This window comes from Lynx canadensis, chromosome C1 (assembly GCF_007474595.2).
Source record: "Lynx canadensis isolate LIC74 chromosome C1, mLynCan4.pri.v2, whole genome shotgun sequence".
In the NCBI taxonomy this organism is placed as follows: domain Eukaryota; kingdom Metazoa; phylum Chordata; class Mammalia; order Carnivora; family Felidae; genus Lynx; species Lynx canadensis.
In genome coordinates this window covers 37,694,014-37,713,577 of record NC_044310.1, presented here as the reverse complement: position 1 = coordinate 37,713,577, position 19,564 = coordinate 37,694,014, and the positions used below count along the sequence as shown (strand labels likewise).

The 19,564-nt window shown below is 51.6% G+C and overlaps 1 protein-coding gene and 1 long non-coding RNA gene across 2 annotated transcripts in view; one reads left to right on the top strand and one right to left on the bottom strand.

Annotated features, from left to right (window-relative positions):
* Nucleotides 1–4,606: 4,606 nt before the first annotated feature.
* On the bottom strand, nucleotides 4,607–7,388 carry LOC115521402. The gene is made up of 3 exons (XR_003971060.1): nucleotides 7,269–7,388; nucleotides 5,609–5,812; nucleotides 4,607–4,634 (listed from the first exon to the last, which is right to left on the bottom strand). It is a non-coding gene; the product is annotated as an uncharacterized LOC115521402 (long non-coding RNA).
* A 1,085-nt stretch (nucleotides 7,389–8,473) lies between these two features.
* Nucleotides 8,474–19,564, top strand: part of TRABD2B (TraB domain containing 2B) — a 214,743-nt gene continuing 203,652 nt past the window's right edge. Inside the window, exons 1-2 of the mRNA XM_030326609.1 lie at nucleotides 8,474–8,575; nucleotides 10,629–11,189. Coding sequence (XP_030182469.1) covers nucleotides 8,474–8,575; nucleotides 10,629–11,189 — 663 coding nt within the window. The remainder of the gene's footprint in view (nucleotides 8,576–10,628; nucleotides 11,190–19,564) is intronic.

Genomic DNA, 19,564 nt, shown 5'->3' with positions numbered 1-19,564 from the left:
AAGAAGGAGTTGTCTGAACTGGTTGTTGCTGCTTCCTCTCCTCCCTCTCTGTTCTCAACCCATTGAGCTTCTGTCCCCGGCCGTCCACTGAAATGGCTCCTGGCAACCTTCCTGTAGTCAAATCTAATGCTCACTTCCCTGGTTTATTTCACTGGATATCTTGACCTCTCTCTCCTGGGATTTCTTCTACTTCTGTTGCTTTGGGTGAAGTCTTCTCTCTCGAACCAGAAATGATCAGGTCCTCTGGGCTTAGACGCAGGCTTTCCTTAATTCTCAATCTCTGTCTTTCAGATGAGCCCTTAGTTTTAAATATCATCCTATGCAATGGAGCCTAAAGGGATCCTTCCATCCTGGACCTCTCCGCTGAGCTCTAGGCTCATTTGTAAGCCGTCTCCCAGCATTGCCACATGGACCCCAGTAGGCAGCTCATATCCAACATGACCTAAAATTGGATTCTCGTTACCTTCCTTTTACTCAGCCTTCCCCTCTCTGTGAATGCAGCCAGCTGCTCGGAACAAAAACCTCAGCATTGTCCTTGATTCCTGTCCCCCTCACCCCCATGTCACATGTGCCACCTTTGGCTCTAACTCTGTATGATCCAAATCTGCTCCGTGGACAGAGCCACCACCATCCTCACCCTAAGTACTGCCCTAGTGCCCTTCCTGGACCCCTGAAGGTCCTCACCCACCTCCACAACACAGTCTGAACCATGTTCTAAAAATGTGTTCTTGTGCCCTACACGTCTGGCTTTGCTGGACTTCTCTCTGTTTCCTAAACACGCCAACGTGGCTTTCTCTTTTAGGGCTTCACCCTCCGCTGGGAATGTTCTTTCCCCAGATCTTTTCCTGGCAAACTTCTCATCATTCACCAGACACTCCATCACTTCTACTATCTCCACGGGTAATGGTTACTTCTATATTATTGTTCTTCATTAACTAGAAAGTAAGGTCTGTGTGAGCTAAGACTCTACCTATCTTGTTCACCAATTCTTTAGCACCAAGATCGATTAGGCTCGCAACACACATGCAAAGCATAAATGAATGAATGACCCCTCTCATGCTCTCTGATAGTCGCCATCACTCCCAAGCACCAGTCCCTGAAGCAGGCACCTGCTAAGCGTGAGCTCCATCCTTCTCTGGAGCCACACTGCCTTGTGGCAAACCCTGGCTCCACCGATAACTAGCTGTGTGACTTTGGGCAGATTTTGGGCTTCAGTTTCCGCACCTGTAACATAAGGATAATAATAGTATCTCCCTCATCAATTGACTATGAACAAGTGAGATGGGACACATTTAAATAAAGTGATAGAATGGTGCGGGGCACACAGTCATTCTCAATACAAGTTAGTAAAGATTATGTCCTCGAAATAGCAATTCTGTAAGGCAGGATTCTTCAATCTTAGTATGACTGATATTTTGGGTGGACTAATTCTTTGTTGTGGGAACTGCCCTACTCACGGTAGGATGCTTAACAGCATCCCTGCCTCTACCCACTAGCTGCCAGTAGCACGTCCCCAGTTATGAAAACCAAAAATGTCTTCAGCTATCACTAAATGTCCCCGAAGGGACAGGAAGGGCACAACCATTTTCTACAGGCATTACTTTTACTCCTGTTGACAGATATGAATTAGAAGTTTTAGAGTGTAAATAGTGGCCCACGGTCTTAGGGATACAAAGAGAGGAAGCAAGGTTCAAACTCCAGTCTTTCTGGCCCCACAGCACATGTTCTTTTCTCCACGGCTTACTGTGCTCGAGGCCCAAGCCCCCCTCCCTCACCCTGGTCAGCTCGCACACTCACAGATCCGTGCTAATTACATAGCAATGTAGAACGTTATATGTGGTTTGTTATTTTATATCCAGGAACATGGTCTATAGCCTTCATTACATAAAGCAGCTGTGTGTATACTTGGGGTCTAAGTGCTATTTAGTGGTCAGCTCGATGGGGTATTTTGTTTCAGGCATCACATTTCTTTTTCCCCTTTCCATACCTCTACTGAATCCTGAAAGGAGGTATGGAGCATGGCACAGCTTGGGCTAGAGTGAAAGGCAAAAGTCTCCTAAATGACGATGGTCCCATGTCCTAATGAGGTTGGGAGACACAGTGCAGGATGGGCCATATATGCAGTGTGAATTGGCCCCCCAGTGATTGTGTGTGTGTGTGTGTGTGTGTGTGTGTGTGCAGAAGCCACACCCAGTCAGCCCATGCTACCTGTACCACCTTCCCATCTGTGTCTGAAAGGAAGCAAGTGGTTAAGTAGAAAGACGTAGACAGTCCAGGCCTCTAATTATCAACCGTGTGACTTGAATATGCCATGTGCGCCCTCTGAGACTTGGTTTCCTCATCTTTAAAATGGGTGTGAAAATGTCTGTCTCACAGTGTTGCTGAGACTCTTTAGATAAAAGGTCCTGCACTTAATCGGTCTACCACAACTCCCAGCTGCCCTTCCTTCTGCACTTGCCGACGCCTGCGACCATGTCACCCAACCCCCCACTCCAGCCCGCTCTCGGTGCCACCCTCTTCTCCAGCCAGGATGTTCTCTTCCCTTTGCTTTCTCTCTCCGTCTATTTAAATGCTCCCTTTCCTTCGCCGCCTAGTTCAAATCCCCACTGCTCCTGGAAGATGTCCTTGACGCTTCAACTCCCACTGACTTCTCCTGGACTCTTACATCACTCACCTAGCACCTAAATACATTGTAACTAGTCACCTGAGTATTTCCATCTTGTTCCAAAATTGCAAGTAGCCAGAGGTCAGGACTATATTCCTTCATGCCTCACACACTATATACTACACCTGGGGACCCAATAAGCATTGGTGAGTTAACAGTCAACACACACGATTGTTGTTGTATCACCTCTGTCTGCACACATCTCATCTAGAACCTGAGTCATCCTTCAACCAGCACCTGCAATTTATGCAGAGCAAGCTAAGAAGATTATATCCTTTGAAAGCCAAGATGAAGGGCTTTCCACAATCATGCATGGCCCTTCCTGCTGTAGTCTTATTTCCAGCCCTTCCCAACGGTTCTTGAATTCTCTCTCCCCCCCCATGATTATTCACAGCTCCCCAAATATGTCAGACACTTACACTTCCATGCCACGGCACATGCTGTTCCCACTGTCTGAAATGACCTGCCTCTCCTCAACCTCCCCGTCCAAATCCTGCTCATCCTTAAAGGTCAGCTCAGATATTGCCTTCTTGCAAAGACCTTTGCTGAGGTCCTCTCTCCTAAGGTTGTTCCCCCAACACACACACACACACACACACACACACACACACACACCCATTTGTCTCCCAAATCGCACTATTTGCATCTGTCTCCCTCACTGGATGGCAGGCTCTGTGAGGACAGTATCTGAGCCGATCCCTCTGTGCTCTCCACACCCCACTCATCGAGCTGCACCACCGGTGGTGGTTTGTTTTTTAAGAGTGCCATCTTGTATAGCAACTCTGATCCTTTGTTGTGCTTCTATGATCTTGTGTCTCTTTCCCTACTTCCATGAGGGAAGGCTCTTTTCTGAATCACCTCAGTGTCTGATGTTTTTCTAGTTGTTTCCATCACTCTAGACTGTCTTAAGCATGGCTGACCGCTGCGTGGTCCTAGAATCTGCCGTCCTTGCCCCCACCACATCCCCAAGGCAGTCCTGTCTTTCAGTCACCAAGGATTCACTTCCAGACAAGGAGGGCTGGGGTGGAGGAGGCAGAGCCTGGGGTGGTAGGAGATGGGCACACGTGGCATAGGAGCTGAACTGAACATCAGGCCAGGCTGAGGGCAGCCCTCAGGCCCAGAGCAAAGTGCCTCCTTTGAGGTCAACTGAGCAGCGGAGCCCCTCATCTCCTTCCCTAAGAGACGCCCTGTGGCAGGACCCAGGGCTCCTGGATCTGCTCAAGAGGCAGATTTTGTTGGTTTAGTTCCGCTACAAGGCTTCTGTTTCTGCCCAGGCTGTTATAGCCTACAGATTCCTGGTACTCATCTGATTGAACATCAATTAAATTGCAATAAAAGGAAAGTGGGCCGGATGTGCCCTGGGAGAGGGGGCAGGTGGCTGCGTCCACTGCCTGCTTCCTGAGCCCTGTGCCTACAGGCCCGTGGGCAGGCAGGGGCCGTGGATGCTGCACTCTTGTGTGGGACACAGAAGACCCTTATAGGTTATCTGCTCCGCGAGCTTGTTCATACTGATGGCAGGGAAACTGAGGTACAGTGAGGCCAACGGAACTCCCCACAGCTGCTCAGGGAGACATAAGCAAAAGCACAGTGACTCTCTAGGATTTTTAGGGGTGTTCATCCAGGGCTTCTCTCACTATACCAGGTGGGAGAAAAAATTATTGGAAAGCACTAAGACCTTTGTTCATGAGGACTGTCTCCTGGGGCTCTAAACTTGTTTGTTCTTTGTTTTTTAGTAACAGTTTTATGGAAATATAATTCACATACCATATAATTCACCCACTTAAAGTGTAAAATTCAGGGGTACCTGGGTGGCTCGGGTGGTCAGGCATCTGACATCAGCTCAGGTCATGATCTTGTGGTTTGTGAGCTCGAGCTCCGCGTCGGGCTCTGTGTTGACAGCTTGGAGCCTGCTTCAGATTCTGTGTCTCCTTCTCTCTTGGCCCCTCCCCAACTTGTGCTCTGTCTCTCTCTCAAAAATAAATAAACATTTATAAGTAAATAAATAAATACATAAATAAATAAAGTGTATAATTCAATGGTTTTTAGTATATTCAGAGCATCGTGCAAACTTTACCACAATTAATTCTAGACTATTTTCATTACTCCCCAAAGCAACCCAGGACCATTCAGCCAAGGTCCCTTAATCTCCCTGTTCCTTCTAACCTTAAGCGACTACTAATCTACCCTCTTCCTCTATATATTTGCTGCTTCTGGACAATTCATATAAATAAATTGTATTATATATGCCCTTTTGTGACTGGCTTCCTTTTATTTAGTGTAAAGTTTTCAAGACTGGTCCATATCATAACATGTATAAATACTTCGTTCCTTTTTATGGACAGATAATATTCCATCATGTGAATATATCACATTTTGTGTGTCCACTCATTTACTGATGGACATTTGGGTTGCTTGTCCCTTTTAGCTATTTTGAATAATACCACTACCTTGTGTGGATGAATGTTTCAACTCTCCACTGAAGAATGGAAAAACCTGTTTGTTCTTGCACCTCATTAATAATATCAGTAACAAGGCTGGTGGAGATCCTAAAGTATTATTGTACACATTGACTCAGAAAAATAGGACAGGAAACTAGGTGGAAAAAGAGAGGCACAGAGACGTTAAGTGTCTTGACCCTGGTCACACAGCCCTAGGTTAGGGCCATGAAGGAAGAAGTCATAGCTGGCATTCGTGACAATTAGCCGACGAGTCTTTTATAATTTTAGGAAAAAAGTCTCGGAACATTTTAAAAATCATGCACACATGCACCATCACTTTAATGATATGGATCCATTTTTAATGCCATCAGGTCCCTTCTTACCCTCTATCTGTCTCAAGTCTTCTAATTCTCCATGAAGAACATCACACTGCCTCTCACTGGAATTACCTTCTCCCGCTTCTCAACGGTTTCACCTCACCCTTACCGAGCGAGCACATCCTTACCTACTCCTTCACAGCAGGCAGCTTTGGAGCCATGGGGAGCAGGGACTCTTCAAAGGACTTCTCTTTTGTCACCGCTGTGGTCTCGGAGCTCTGTGTGTGGGAAACACGGAGCCACGCTGTTGTCTCACACCATCCGGGCACTCTGGCCTGCTCTGCATCTGTCACCAGATGTATGCTGGCCTGAGACCGAGGTTGCTCTGGATCCTAGTTGGTTGAACCATATGAAATGGCCAACATCAGTTATTTGGGGCCTACAAAAATGACAGTCTAACGCAGTTCAACCTGCAAGTGTCTGGTGTCCCCCTCCTTCCCTCCTGTGTTCTGCCCAAAGGCCCAGGTCTTGTGCTCTGAGCCCTTCTGCCCCTCCGGGCCAGCTGTCTTCCTTGCCCAACCTTCTAGAGTGGCCATTCTCCAGCTGCTCCACTGGTGCCTGAAGACGTGAGTGCTCCAGAGGTGATGGGAAAGCACTGGGCTAGGAGTCAGGTCACCTCTGCACTGACTGCCTGTCTCCTCACTGACCTCTCTGCCCCCAACTCACCCCCTACAGTCATGCCTCCTAAAAGAACAGATCAGCTCCAGCCACCCTCTAACTCATGTCTTGCCATGTCTCCCTGTCACATAGTGTATGTTAAGTACAAACTCTTCAGTCTGGCCAGAAGACACAACTGAAGCTCCTGCCACTGGCCTTTTGTTCCAGCCATGTCCAACTGCTCGCAGTCCCCTGGAGGAGTTTATGCTCTCTTGGCTCTGCACCTGACCTGCTCTTCCTCCACCTGAGAGACTTTGTGTGGCTCCTTCACTCAGCTACCTGTGACTTACCCTTCAAGACCACTCCCAGGAGTCTTCCCTGAGCGTCTGAGCTGTGTTGGGAGACCTTCTTCTCTGTTCCCATTCTCACTGCTTCTGTCTCTCCTGGTACTCATTGTCTGGTTTTTTTTTTTTTTTAACTTTTTTTTTAATGTTTTTATTTAGTTTTGAGAGACAGAGCACCAGTGGGGGAGGGGCAGAGAGAGAGGGAGACAGAGAATCTGAAGCAGACTCCAGGCTCTGAGCTGTCAGTACAGAGCCTGATGCGGGGCTTGAACTCACAAACGGTGAGATCATGACCTGAGCCAAAGTCGGCCCGGTCAACCGGCTGAGCCACCCAGGCACCCCTCATTGTCTGGTTTTAATGGCCTTTTTGCATGTCTGTCCCTGTCTGCCTATCTGGGCTATGGGCTTCTGATAATTCTACCTAATTCATACTTCAATCTCTGTTGTCAGCATAGGTGTCATGAACTTTTCATTTAACAGATCTAAGCAAGGCTTCTGTGACTGTTTCCCCATTTGCTGAAAATGCAGACGCTTGCCCCTGTCCCTTGGTTTTCTCTAAGCTTCATTTGCCCCTCAGGAACAGAAAATTGGATTTAAAGGTTCTCTCAATTCCCATGGTGTAAGGATTTGGGATATGAATCTTCCCTGTTCCCTGGCCATTTACAGGGATCCTATGTGGGTCCAAGGAAGTTAATGGGAGAAGATTGTTCAAATGGAGGTGCCAAGGAATTGTGAGGAAGATTACTTTGCTGTTCTGTTTTGTTTTAATTCACCTGGTGTCTGCAGGGCACGTACTAAGCACATGCCAGTGTTAGCCAGGCACTGTATGATACAAAGTTGTAATTACCAGGTTCCCTGGATTTCCTTTGAGTGCTGCCTTCCCAGCCAGTCTGGGAGTGCCTGCCCACTCCTGCTTCTTTCGCTGTTAACTCCCTCCGCGACCTGCGCATCAGATGCTTTGGGCGATGCTGGCCCAGGTCCCCGGAATTCGTCCCCTAGCCTAGTCCCTGTCCACAGAAGATCCCAGAGTTTGGCCGAGCGGGGGGCCTCGGCCCGGGCGCCCCCTGGCGGCCGCGCACCGAAGCTAGGGCCGGCGGGGAGCGGGCCAGGGGAAGGGGGAGCGATGGGGGAGGAGGAGGCACGGGCAGGGGAGGAGAGGAAAAAGTTGCGCTGGGAAGTTTGGAAAGTGGGGAAGTGGCTGCTGCGGGCTTCGCCTCCCTCCGCGCGTGTGTGAGGGAGCGAGCGAGGGAGCGAGAGAGGAGCGAGCGAGCGCCTGCCATGCCCATCAGACCCCGCCTCGCCGCGCCCGGGCGCGGAGCTCGCCCCGACTCCCTGCGGCCCGGCCCGGCCCGGCGCGGCCCGGCGCGGCCCCGGCCCCCCGCCCCCCGCGCCGGGTCCTCCCCTCCCCCCGCCCCGGCGGCCCCAGCCCCCCGCCCGGCCCGGCTCCGCGCCGCTCTCCCGCCCTCCTCCCTCCCTCCCTCCCGGCCGCGGAGCAGCATGGCGGAGCCCGGGCAGCGGCCGCGCGGCCGCCCGCCGCCCCTCTGAGCCCGGCTCTGGGGCAGCCGGGCGCCCCAGACCCGACCCCCGCCCCGCCGCGCCCGCCGCCGCACTTGTCCCACCGCGCGCCCCCTGGAGCGCCGCGCACCCCTGGGACCCTTGCGCGCCCGGCTGCCCGCGTAACTCGGGACCCCGCGCGCCCTGGGAGCCCGGTACCGCCCCGGGACCCCGCGCGCCCCTGGACCGCGACGCAGCTCCGGGACGTCGGCGCGCCCCAGGACCCGCGCGCTCTCAGAACCCCGGGCTGCGCCAACGGGGCTGCGCGCCTGGGGAGGGGCCCGCCCCAGAGGGTCCCCCTCTTCCAGCAGACGGAGCCCCGCCCCAGAGGGACCCCCGGGTCCGGGAGGGACACCCCGCCCCGCCCCAGAGGGCTCCCAGCATCCCGCCGCTGGAGCCCCGCGCCCCAGAGGAACCTCCGTGCCCAGCTGGGGGCTCTCCGCCCCGCTGAGAGGGCGCCGCCCGGGAGGGTCCCCGCGCCCCGCGGGCCCCGGCAGGATGCACGCCGCCCTGGCGGGGCCGCTGCTCGCCGCCCTCCTCGCCACCGCCCGCGCCCGCCCGCAGCCCCCGGACGGAGGACAGTGCCGGCCGCCCGGATCGGTGAGCGAGCGCCTGCCCGGCCACTCTCCCGGCCGTCCGGCCACTCCAGCCCGTGGGGACGAGGGTTCGGGGGTCCTGCCTTCCGCACCCAGCTCAGCCCACCCGCTCCACCTCCGCCCGCCGGGCGCTGCCTCGGGCGCCCTTCCCTGCCTCCTGCCGCCCGGGCTCCAGCTCCGTGCCGGGAGCCGAGATGGGGCGCTCCCTCTCCAGCTCCCTCTCCGCACGCTGACGCTCTCGGGCTCTCCTCGACTTTCGGTCCTGCTTGGACGTTTCCTCCCTGTGCCCCTTTGACTCGCGTCTTTCTTACTTTATCCGTTGTTTACCCTTCTGGTTGCTCTCTACCCACTCCTGACCGTGTTTCTCCCATTCCTTGCTTTACTCTGCTCTGACTTACATCAGACCTTTCCGCTCTCCCATTCCCACTCTGTCCCCCTTACAGACAGGCTTTCCTCTCCCCTGTCCTCCCACTCTGACCTAAAGCAAGCTTTCTCCCTGGTGCTGGTTCCCACCTCTCTCTCCCTCTCCAGCCCAGGCCCCCGGCACCCAATCCTCCAACTGCCCCCATTTCACAAAAAGGGGGAAGATTCCAGAGGAGAGGAAAAGGAAGTGCCAGGGCAAGCTGGCCTAATATCTCCTTGGGGGTTGAATAATTACTGGTTCTCCTAATTTTCCTTCCCAACTACAGAATCCCTTGATTTCTCTCAGCATCCCTCCCTCAAAGTGTAAATTAATACATGGAAAATAACCCTTAATTGGAGGCCAGTGACTAGGAAAAGGTTGTATAGGGTCCTCACTCACTGCCCAGTTAGCAGGGAGTTAGTTGACCTTGGGCAAGGTGCACCTCTGCTGTCCTGACTTGTGTGGGAACGGGGAGGGCAGAGCTAGTCTAGCTCCAGTGTGCTGGGATCCACGATTTTTGGTTGTTCGTAAAAAAAAAAAAAAAAAAAAAAAAAAAAAAAAAGGTACTATTCCCCCACTCACCCCATCACACACTTTTCATTTGTGCTAGAAGCAGGCAGAAAAGTTTTGAGTTGACCTCAAGTTTGCAGGTGGTCAGTGATCAGTCCAGGGGCTTTTCTGGATGGGAAATGACTGCCTGAGAGAAATGATAGTCCCTTTCTCATGCCCCTTAACCCCTGGTCCTCAGCTAGATCTGGAGAAAGGATCCCTGTCTCCATGCCCCTCTTTGCCCCTGTGCACACTCCTGATCAGAGCTTCTGTCTGAGAAGATGCCCGAGAGTGGGGGGGTGGAGGCCAGGTACGGCATTTTAGGGGAGGAGCCTGAAGCACATTTCTTGGGATGAATTCTAGGGAATCTTCCCCTCCCAAATCAGGGCCTTGTGACTTTACTTAGGCTGCAGCTTGTAAAGCGCTTTCTCATCTGCAGTGGAGCAGAGTAGCTGACACCCCAGACCTGCCCTCCAACAAGAAAACCGTATCCACCCCAATGAATGGGAAGTAGCTGTTTAAATAGGTGTGCTATTTTTAATAGGTGTTCTGCTTTCAAAGTGCTCTTGGCATGTATCTTCTAATGGTTGGGTTTAAAAGTTATATGACTTCCTCCCTTCTTGCCAGAGCAGGACTCTTGGTCCCCCTTTCCCCACCCTCCACATGAAACACCACCGGTGAAGGTTTGGCTTGGCTGAGCATGAATATTCTCAGGTGCTGTGGCAGTCCTTGGCACTCAAGGGGGAAAGCTAATCATAACGAGAGAGCTTCCTTCGTTGTCTCCTTCCTCTGTGCCTGGTGCTGCTCTTAGGGCTTACTCACATATACTGTGTCTTTTCATCCTCCCTGGGGTAGCTGCTCTCACCCCCAGTTCACAGATGGTGAAACTGAGTCTTGGGAAGTGGAACAGCGTGCTTAAGATGATCCGCTGAGACAGGTTTCGAATCTGGGTCTTTCAGCTTCCACAGCCCTTGCTCTTTCCCATGGCCCCATGTAGGCCTCTGCCTTCCACCCCACCTCCACCTGCCTCTGTCTATGCAACCCCTGGTTTACTCCCCTGCCATTAGCCTCACTGCCTGCCTTGTCTTCCCCCCCTCCCCTGCAGCAGAGGGAGCTGAACTCTTTCCTGTGGACTATTCGGCGTGACCCCCCCGCTTACCTGTTCGGCACCATCCACGTCCCCTACACCCGCGTCTGGGACTTCATCCCGGACAACTCGAAGGCAGCCTTCCAGGCCAGCGCTCGTGTCTACTTCGAACTGGACCTGACGGACCCCTACACCATCTCAGCCCTGGCCAGCTGCCAGCTGCTGCCGCACGGGGAGAACCTGCAGGACGTCCTGCCTCGGGAGCTCTACTGGCGTCTGAAGCGCCACCTGGACTACGTGAAGCTGATGATGCCCTCGTGGATGACACCAGCACAGCGGGGCAAGGGGCTGTACGCAGACTACCTGTTCAATGCCATCGCGGGCAACTGGGAGCGCAAGAGGCCCGTGTGGGTGATGCTCATGGTGAACTCGCTCACGGAGACTGACGTGCGCTCCCGAGGTGTGCCCGTCCTGGACCTCTACCTGGCCCAGCAGGCCGAGAAGATGAGGAAGAGCACCGGGGCCGTGGAGCGGGTAGAGGAGCAGTGCCACCCGCTTAATGGGCTCAACTTCTCCCAGGTAGGCACTTGGCTTTCCCCGGCCCCCAGAAGCGGCCAGCCCCTTTGTCCTCTTCTCCGATTGCCTTCCTCCTGCTGTATCCGGAGCCCTGGCCTTCTTCCAATGGGAGAGGCTCTTTCGGGCTGCGAGGCAGCTCTCTGGCTGCTTTCGGGGTGGGTTGAGGGCAAACTGGTGTGTGCTAGAGTTAGGGATGAGCGTTTGGGTGTTTGCTTCTCTCTCAGTGGTGCTACCTGTTGGGGATATACACTCCCCACTTGCTGTGCTTGCCTGAGCAGAAAGAATTTTCCCGGGAACATCAGAGTGAGGAAAACAAAAAGAGTGAGTTGCGGGTTTGCATCCAGCTTTCCCGAGGCCCTGGGGTCTCCAGAACAGGAGGCTGTCCTGAAGCTGTTGTGTGGGCACCACCCCCCCAGGCAGCAGCGTGCATGTGCAGAGTAAGAGTCATGGTTCCTGCGGCTTTGCAGGCAGGGGAGGTGCAGTGGACCTGGTGTCTGTGTGACTCTGGCTTGTTGCTGTTGAAGGTTAAACACTACTGAATTACCCAGGCCTTTGCATTGCTCTAGGCGGCCCTCGGACCTCCTCCCTAGGCCTGGAGGAAGTCAACAAGGATAGTTTTGGGGTTAATAATTTCAGAGAAATGTGTTCACTTAAAGGTTGACCGTTCTGATTTCTGAACCTCAAGAATGGGGGCAGGGAGAAGGGAAGAGCTTAGGAGGTTTAAAGTCTCTGGCTGCCAGAGACCTGATCCAGCAAAATGTCATGAAAAGCCCCATCTCCATGGGCAGAGGTCACTTGCAACTCACTGGCCCCAAACTCAACTCTGAGACCCTGGGAACAATGAGTTCACATCTGTGCCTTGAGAACAGGCTGTCAATCCTGAGATCCGGGATCTGCGTCAGGGCCGGTGGCTCCTGCAAGGAGGCCCCAAAACAAGGCATGGGCCAATGCCCTGGGTGAGGTGTGGCCCCCAAGATGTGTTCCTCCATTAAGGAGACAGCCTCATAAATTGGCCAGGCTAGAAACTCCACCACTGGGACCAGACCTGCTCGCTGCTCCCGAGATGTTGCAGACTCTTCACCAGGGAAACAGCGGCAGAAACTGATCCCCCTTTGGAGATCTTCTGGCCTTTGTTTTTCCAGGGGAAATGCAATATTGTCCCCGGGGAGGTAAGAAGCCAGATTGATTTGCCGGCCAAATGAAAGGCGGGTTTGTCGGTTCCCCTGCTGGCTCTCCCATAATTGTGGAGTCCTTACCCAGAGGGCCCCGGTGGCAGGAATATTGGGGCAGTTAGTCACGCCCCGCAGGGTTCTGACTACGCCTGACTCCTTCTCTACGGGGGAAAATCCTGTGCATTCTCTGGCCCGGGCGCTGAATCCTCTGAACATACCGGCTCTCTCCCTCTGAAGTGACTTTTCCCTTGCCAGCCTCGGGAGCTGATATTATCTGTATCGGGCTCCCTAGCGCTCACCGCCCATCTCATTTTAGAGGCAGGTTTGTGGGAGGCCTCTCTGTTCAGAGACCTCACGTCTGGCCTGGATATCTTTTTTAGGCCAGGGAGGTGGGGCATCCAGCATCACTGTCCGCACCCTCTTTGTACCCGACCACAGAGGAATCCGAGGAGAGCTGGAGCGAGCACACAAACCCTCTGGTTAAACAGCCCCTGGCTTTAATCTGTCTCTCTTAAAACAACAAAACTATCTTTCTTCGGCGTCTGGAAACACTGCTGCTCAACCAAATGACGGCTTTTGGTAGGTTGAAAACATTTGCTGGAAAGTGTGTGAAGTTATGTTTTAGGAAAAGTTCCTGAGAGCCATTTATCGGCCAGCAAGGAGCCCGCTGACAGTCTCCAAAGCCCATGTTTGAAGATCAAACGGACTCAAATCTCTGGTTTCAAAAATGCACGCACCCCATCACCAGCCTGGGCCCGCTCTTAAAATTGTTCTTGGGTCCAGCTCCTCAAGAGGGCTGCAGGAAGCAAGTCCAGAACAAAAGAGAACAGGACTCCTCTTGGTTCCCTAATCTGTACACCCTTCACCACCTGCCAGAACGTCCAACCTCGCCAATTTGTCCTGTTATCATTTTGGAGCGAGGTGATGAAATCTCTCCTCCATCCCTGTGGGCAGCTGTGGGCTAACTGGGAAAGGAGGGATTCCAGAGCCTGGGTGGATGGGGGTGTTAAGGGTCCTCAACCCCAAAGTCAGAAATGAACAGCCTTCTCAGTAAAATCGTATGTGCGCGTGCACAGTTTGATATGAACATCTGTGATGCATTATTGTACCGAAATATCTGTTAAGTGCATCAGATTTTTATTTTTTCTTTCCTCTCAGCATTACTGTTATTGCAAAATATTTGGTGGTGGGGGGGGGGAACAATGAGAGAGGAAGGCGGGAAAAAGAAACCTTAAAAGAGAGAGCCTTTTTGTGAAGCGCTGGGATTTTAGTTTTAATTTTAGTATTTCTCAAATGTTTGTATTTTCTTCTAGGCAGAAATACCACATTTTTCCTTGCTAAGTGAAGAAAGAAAGCGTACATTTTCAGACTCCATGGGTGGGAGGAGCCAATGAAAAAGTCTCTGGTCTCTGATCTCCGTATAAACAGAGAGTGTGGGACCCAGCATCAACATGGGCTTGCGGCGTGGCCTTGGGCAAGTCCGTTCCCCTCTCCAGGCCTTGTTTTTCCTGTCTGTGAAATGAGATGCCGGGATTAGGTCATTATTCAAGCCCCTTCCAGTCCTGACATTTCAAGGGACAGTTATAATCAATTCCACGTGCCAGGCACCCTGCCCGTAAGGAGGCATGCTTTTCCATTTTGTTGGGTGCTCTCCCAGGTGAGCATTCAGAAGGGCTGGATGACCTGCCCAAGGTCATGTGGCTCATAAGGAACAGCCACTCTACCTGCCCCTAAATGAAGTGTTCATGTTGACTAGGTATTTCATGTCCTGCAATTCTTCCTTCAGTCCTTTCTGCTGTTTCTTTCTCTCCATTAGGACCTGAGGGCTTAAAATTTTACTTCTTGAAGAATTTATAATTACAGAGAAGGTATTTCCTTTGGCTGTGGGGCTTGTGAGAGGATGGTAAAGGCCCTGATGTGTTACAGACGGCTCACATAGTGGCTGAGAGCAGACTTCTAGGTTTCAGTCCCTGCTCTGAATCTAAAGCCAGTGACTTGTGTATAACTTCGTGTTCCCATCTATAAAATGGGGCAGTAGTGACCAGCCTTTCACAATTGAGCTGGTTTTGTGAGGATATGAGAAGACACTCCTTGTGGGAGGTTGGAGAGAGTATAAAATGACTACCTCGATGTAGGTTCTGTGCTTGGAAAACTGTTCAGGCTGGCTCCAGGACAGGGGGAGAGGAAGGTTGCATGGGAAGCCTCATCTCTGCTCTGTTGGCACCTTTCCCCATCAGCCGTGTCCACTGTCCATCCCTTGTAGAACAACGCAAAGCTGGAGTGAGATGGTGGCGGCCCCTGTCCTCAGGGGCCTGGGGATGCCTGAGCCTTGAGCCCAGATCTTGTGACAATCTTGGGACCTGCAGATTTCAATCGGCTCTGTTGGCTGCCTCCCGGGACTGGCACTGGCTGCCACCAACAGCTGACCTGATTAGGAGACGCCCTTCTCCCTCTAGGGGGCGTCAGTCCTCCCCCACCCAGAGTGGTGGAGTCACTGGCTGAGAATACCTTGAAGTCCTGTACTTCCTGAGGAATAATATAGCAAGGACCCTGCCATTCTGTACTTCGCCGCGTTTTAACAAACATGCCAATGTTAGCCACTCAATGTGTGTAAAGCTTGAGCACTTGGGCACAGCCGCTGAGGGCATCCAAAATGTTTGTAAAATACCGCAGCCCCCTCAGTGGGGAGTTAGAAACCACAAAACCATCACTGAGTGAGCTCTGTCTCCACACAGGGCACTGCATAAAACCTCACAACGACCTCGCCTTTAATCCTCACAGAGATGTGACAAGTCATATCGTCATATCTGTTACAGACAATAAAAAAGTTGTCGCGTGGCTGTGATTACACAGCTAGGCCAGTGGAACCAGGATTCCAACTCAGTTGTGTCTGACGCTAAAGCCCCAGCTTTTCAGACATCTTAAAGATGAATTCATTTTTGTTCTTAATAGTGAGATGACATTATCTGGTGACGTGCGTGTGCGCGCGCGTGTGTTGGAATTGGAGGAGATCATCTTTTTTTGCTAAAAAAATGAAATGAAATAAAATATGATAGAGATCATTGAAAAGTGCTGAAATTGATTTGACTTGTAAGTTGGATCTGAAGGTGATTCTAAAATGGGAGTTGCCAAAGACATTCTGGGTACCAGTTGCTTCCTTGGAATGATGGGCCCCTAAGATTGGCTAAGCCAGCACAGTTAAATAAAGAAACGTCTCCTTTTAGTCACAGTGCCTGTATATATATCCTGAGGGGCCAGCACATATTATTAGGTGCTCAATAAATATTCGGGGAATGAATGAATGAACGGAGACTGTATAACTGGAGAAACCACCATATGACCATCCCTGTTTCCCTTCTGCCATCCAGCACTGTGGAATGAATGAATGAATGAATGAATGAGTGAATGGAGACTGTGTAAGCCACAGTGAAGAACCTCCTCCTTGAACTTTAATATAGCTTTAATAGTGCATTCCTACAGGGACACAAAATGTCGACATCAAGTGGGTAGGTAGTTCACAAGCAGACCCTAGCCCTGACTCCATTCCTACCTTACCTGTGACTTTGGGCTAGTTTTTACCTTCTCTGGGCCTCGATTGCTCCCTCTGTCCCTCGAGTGTTAGCTGGATGATTTCCAGGGTCGACCCAGTTCTGACTTCTGTGGTGCTCATCTATGACCCCCGTATCTTAAAGGCCCTGGGCCACCCTGAGATTTTGAGCCTGGGAAGGGCTGACAGTCTGGTCTTCAGCAGGCCGCTGCTGATACCTAATTCTCTGGAAGCCTGTTGGTTCCAGTGGGTGATCCTACTGCCTCCCACTGCCAGTCTGCGGAGCAGAGAGCGCAGCCTGCCGTGGCACAGCCCCTGGACACCTGCCCGGTCTTGGAGCCTCTCCTTCATTAGGGTTCCTCTCCCTCTCTCGCTTCCTCATTCAGCCAGAATGCCCTACTGTGTTGGGCCAGTGCAGTGCTGGGGGCAGACCTGGGAATGGCCTAGTTTTTACCTGCAGAGGGTTCGCTGCCCCGCCAGGGAGAGTGGCTATTATTAGTCCTATTTTGCAGCCATAGCAACCCAGGCATGGATCTCGTGCATCAGTCCCTCCTGTGACCTGATTCTCCACCCTCAGACTGTCTTTCCTTTCTCTTCCTGTTGTATGCCCCCATCTTTCAGCACCCGGCTCTCATTTCCCATCCTCCAGAAATGGCCATTCTCAAGCCCTGCCACCCTCCCTGGGCCTCCATGGCAGCCACAGCAGCACCCACTGTGGCCCCTGGAGCCATAGCACTGGTCCCTGCTCATGGCCTCCTGTCAGATCTACGTGCCCTCCCCAGAGCGAAGGGAACAGACACCTCCCTTGGCCTCTGGACCACGCTGAGCCTTCTTCTCCCCAGAAGTTTACTCCAGAGAGTGCGAACCCCTCAGTCAATATCGGATCAGGGCAAGTTGGCCTTGTCTGCACCATGTAACTCCAGATCCTAGACTGAGAAACAAGGTTCTCCTGGCCCCGCCTCCACCCCGTGCTTCTGTAGGCTGCCGTGCCCTCTGTGTCTCCCACAGGAGCCCTGTGGTTGGGAGCTGTTCAGCAAATGTCTGTCGCATGGTATGGGAGACCCTCTGGGGAACCCCAGCATTGACCCCTAGGCATGTGTATTCTCAGATTCTTTGTGTGCACCGAGAGCTGTTTGCAAAGAACCCCTGCTGGCTCCACAGTCTCTATTCCCTCTCTCTGACCTGGTTAACTCAGACTTTAATATTGAATATATTTTTCCAACATATGGGGGGAGGAAAACAAACTCAGAAGCAGACACACAGGATGGCTTAGGTACGGCCATCAAAGGAGAAGGAGGCCATAAAGCCAGAGGTGACCACGATGTCATGAAATATTCTAGTCTCAGAATCAGAAGCTCACAGCATGAAGTCTTCCACACTTCCACACTCTTCGAATCATAAGCCAGGACTCAGAGGCTCAGGGAATCTAAGAATGGTGAAATCTTAGAACATTAGGCTCAGATGCATTTTTCGACTCGAAGAATCTTCACATCATGAAATTCTAGCCTCTTAGCTTTGAAGAATTTTCAGCTCATAGACACAGACTTTTAAAATCTTGGAGTTGGAAGGGACCAGTCCTCAAGAATTCCAAAAAGCCCCATCAGCAAACACGTTGATCTCCTTCCGACGACCCGCCAGCCCATCTCAGGCCAAAGGGAGAGAGCCTGAGCAGGGAAGCACTGTGTGACGGAGATAAAAATGGGAGTGTGCCTTTGTTAATAGTTCCCATTTGCACATCTCTCAAAGCTAGGAAGAGGTCGCCTGGTAATGCAGCTTTCCTCGGGAGGAAACTGAAGAATGTGAGGAGCGCGGCGGCTGGCAGGCCAGGCCGCCGCCCTTCTTCCCTCCTGAGTTTGCCTCTAAGTAGTATCCACTTCACTCCTTTTATCCCCCATCGCTGGCTCTCTGTCCGCCTACTTAATCCACAGGCAGCTGGTGGCCCAGCCTTCGGTTGTGCTAAGCGGCTGCCAAGCCGTCTCGCCGAGCAGCTCCTCCAGGATCCTTTTAAATCTGCGCAATATATCCGCTGGAACACAGAACTGTTGCCCCAAGCTTGGAAACGCTGTTGCTTTGCTGAGCCCCCTCCCTCTCCAGGAATTTCCTTCCTTTCTCTTCTATTTCTGAATCCTAGGAGATTTCCAAGGCTCAGCTCAAAGCTGTGCCTCCTCCAGGAAGTCTTCCCAGAATGCTCCTAAATCTAATCTGCTTGGGAAGACTTGGTCCCTGCTTTCCCTGATGGCCCAGCCACATATGTTCTTTCCCTCTGTGGAATTTTTTTTTTAATTTTTTTTTTTACATTTTATTTATTTTTGAGAGAGAGAGAGAGAGAGCACGCGCACAAGTGGAAGAGGGACAGAGAGAGGGAGACACAGAATCCGAAGCAGGCTCCAGGCTCCGAGCTGTCAGCACAGAGCCTGATTGGGGCTCCAACCCACGAACCATGAGATGATGACCTGAGCCTAAGTCAGTTGCTTAACCGACTGAGCCACCCAGGCACCCCAGTGGAATTGTTTTTATGACATTTTATGATATTCTTTTGGTGCTTCTGTATTTTACTTAATATTATTAATATGACTGAGACATTCTTTTCTTTTCTTTCCCAATAGAGCCCGATTCAAAATCTAGCTCCAGATATGTTCACAGTTGATTACAAACTTAGGTGGAATGTGCTCCAGTTTTAAAGTTGGGGCTTTGTGATGTGTTCTGTGGCTGGGGTATTGGCAGCTCTGGATGCTAAAAAGGGGCCACATCTTGGCCTCTGTATGCACAGAAAGCCCTCAGACGTCCTGCCTGTTGCAGCAGATGAGCGCACTGTTGCTGGCCCATTTGGTTAGGACGCTGTGACATCCATGGGCCCTGTTGGATTTCTCTCTCCATCCTGGAACACTTTGTTGTCTTCTCTTTCTCATCTGTTATTTGCAAACAAAGGCCTCCTTTTTCCCCTCTTCTTTACCACCCAGAGCACCCGTGAATCTCTGCAGGCTCACTCACCACCCTCCTGCTTTATTTTCATTTCAACGTGTTTAATTTTACCCCCGACTTGCTACTTTGGTTTTGGGCCCCAATGATGCTGACCTGTTCTAGTTCTTCCTCCTTCCCTCCCGCAGGCCTCCATACATGTATGGTCGTGCCTCCATACATTTCCTTGTGCCAGTCCCTACCTGAGAGCCCTTCCCAGTTTTTATTGTTTGGCTAACTCACACTCCTCTGAAGTGGTAAGAATTCCTGAGGGCAGTCATTTTAAAAGTCTGGACTCTTCAGATGCCGCTGTATAGCCAGACTTTTATCCTTGGTCACCAGGTTGGACTGTACCTATGGGCAGATGCGACCTGATCATAACTCAGCAGTTTAAATTTGGGTGCAGTGATGGACCTAAATCCAAAGCTTTCAGCATTGCGGGTCTTATTTAATTAATTAATTAATTTATTTATTTATTTATTTATTATTGAGGTATGATTGACGTCACGTTCAGGTATACGACGTACTGATTCAATATTTGTATATATTGCGAAATAACATTGTGTTTTAAAAGGATTGGTGGATGTCTTAGTCTGCTGACTGCTGTAATAACAAACTACCATAGAGCGGCTCATACAACAGAAATTTACTTTCTGACAGTTCTGGAGGCTAGAAGTCTGAGATTAGGGTGGGAAAGGTGA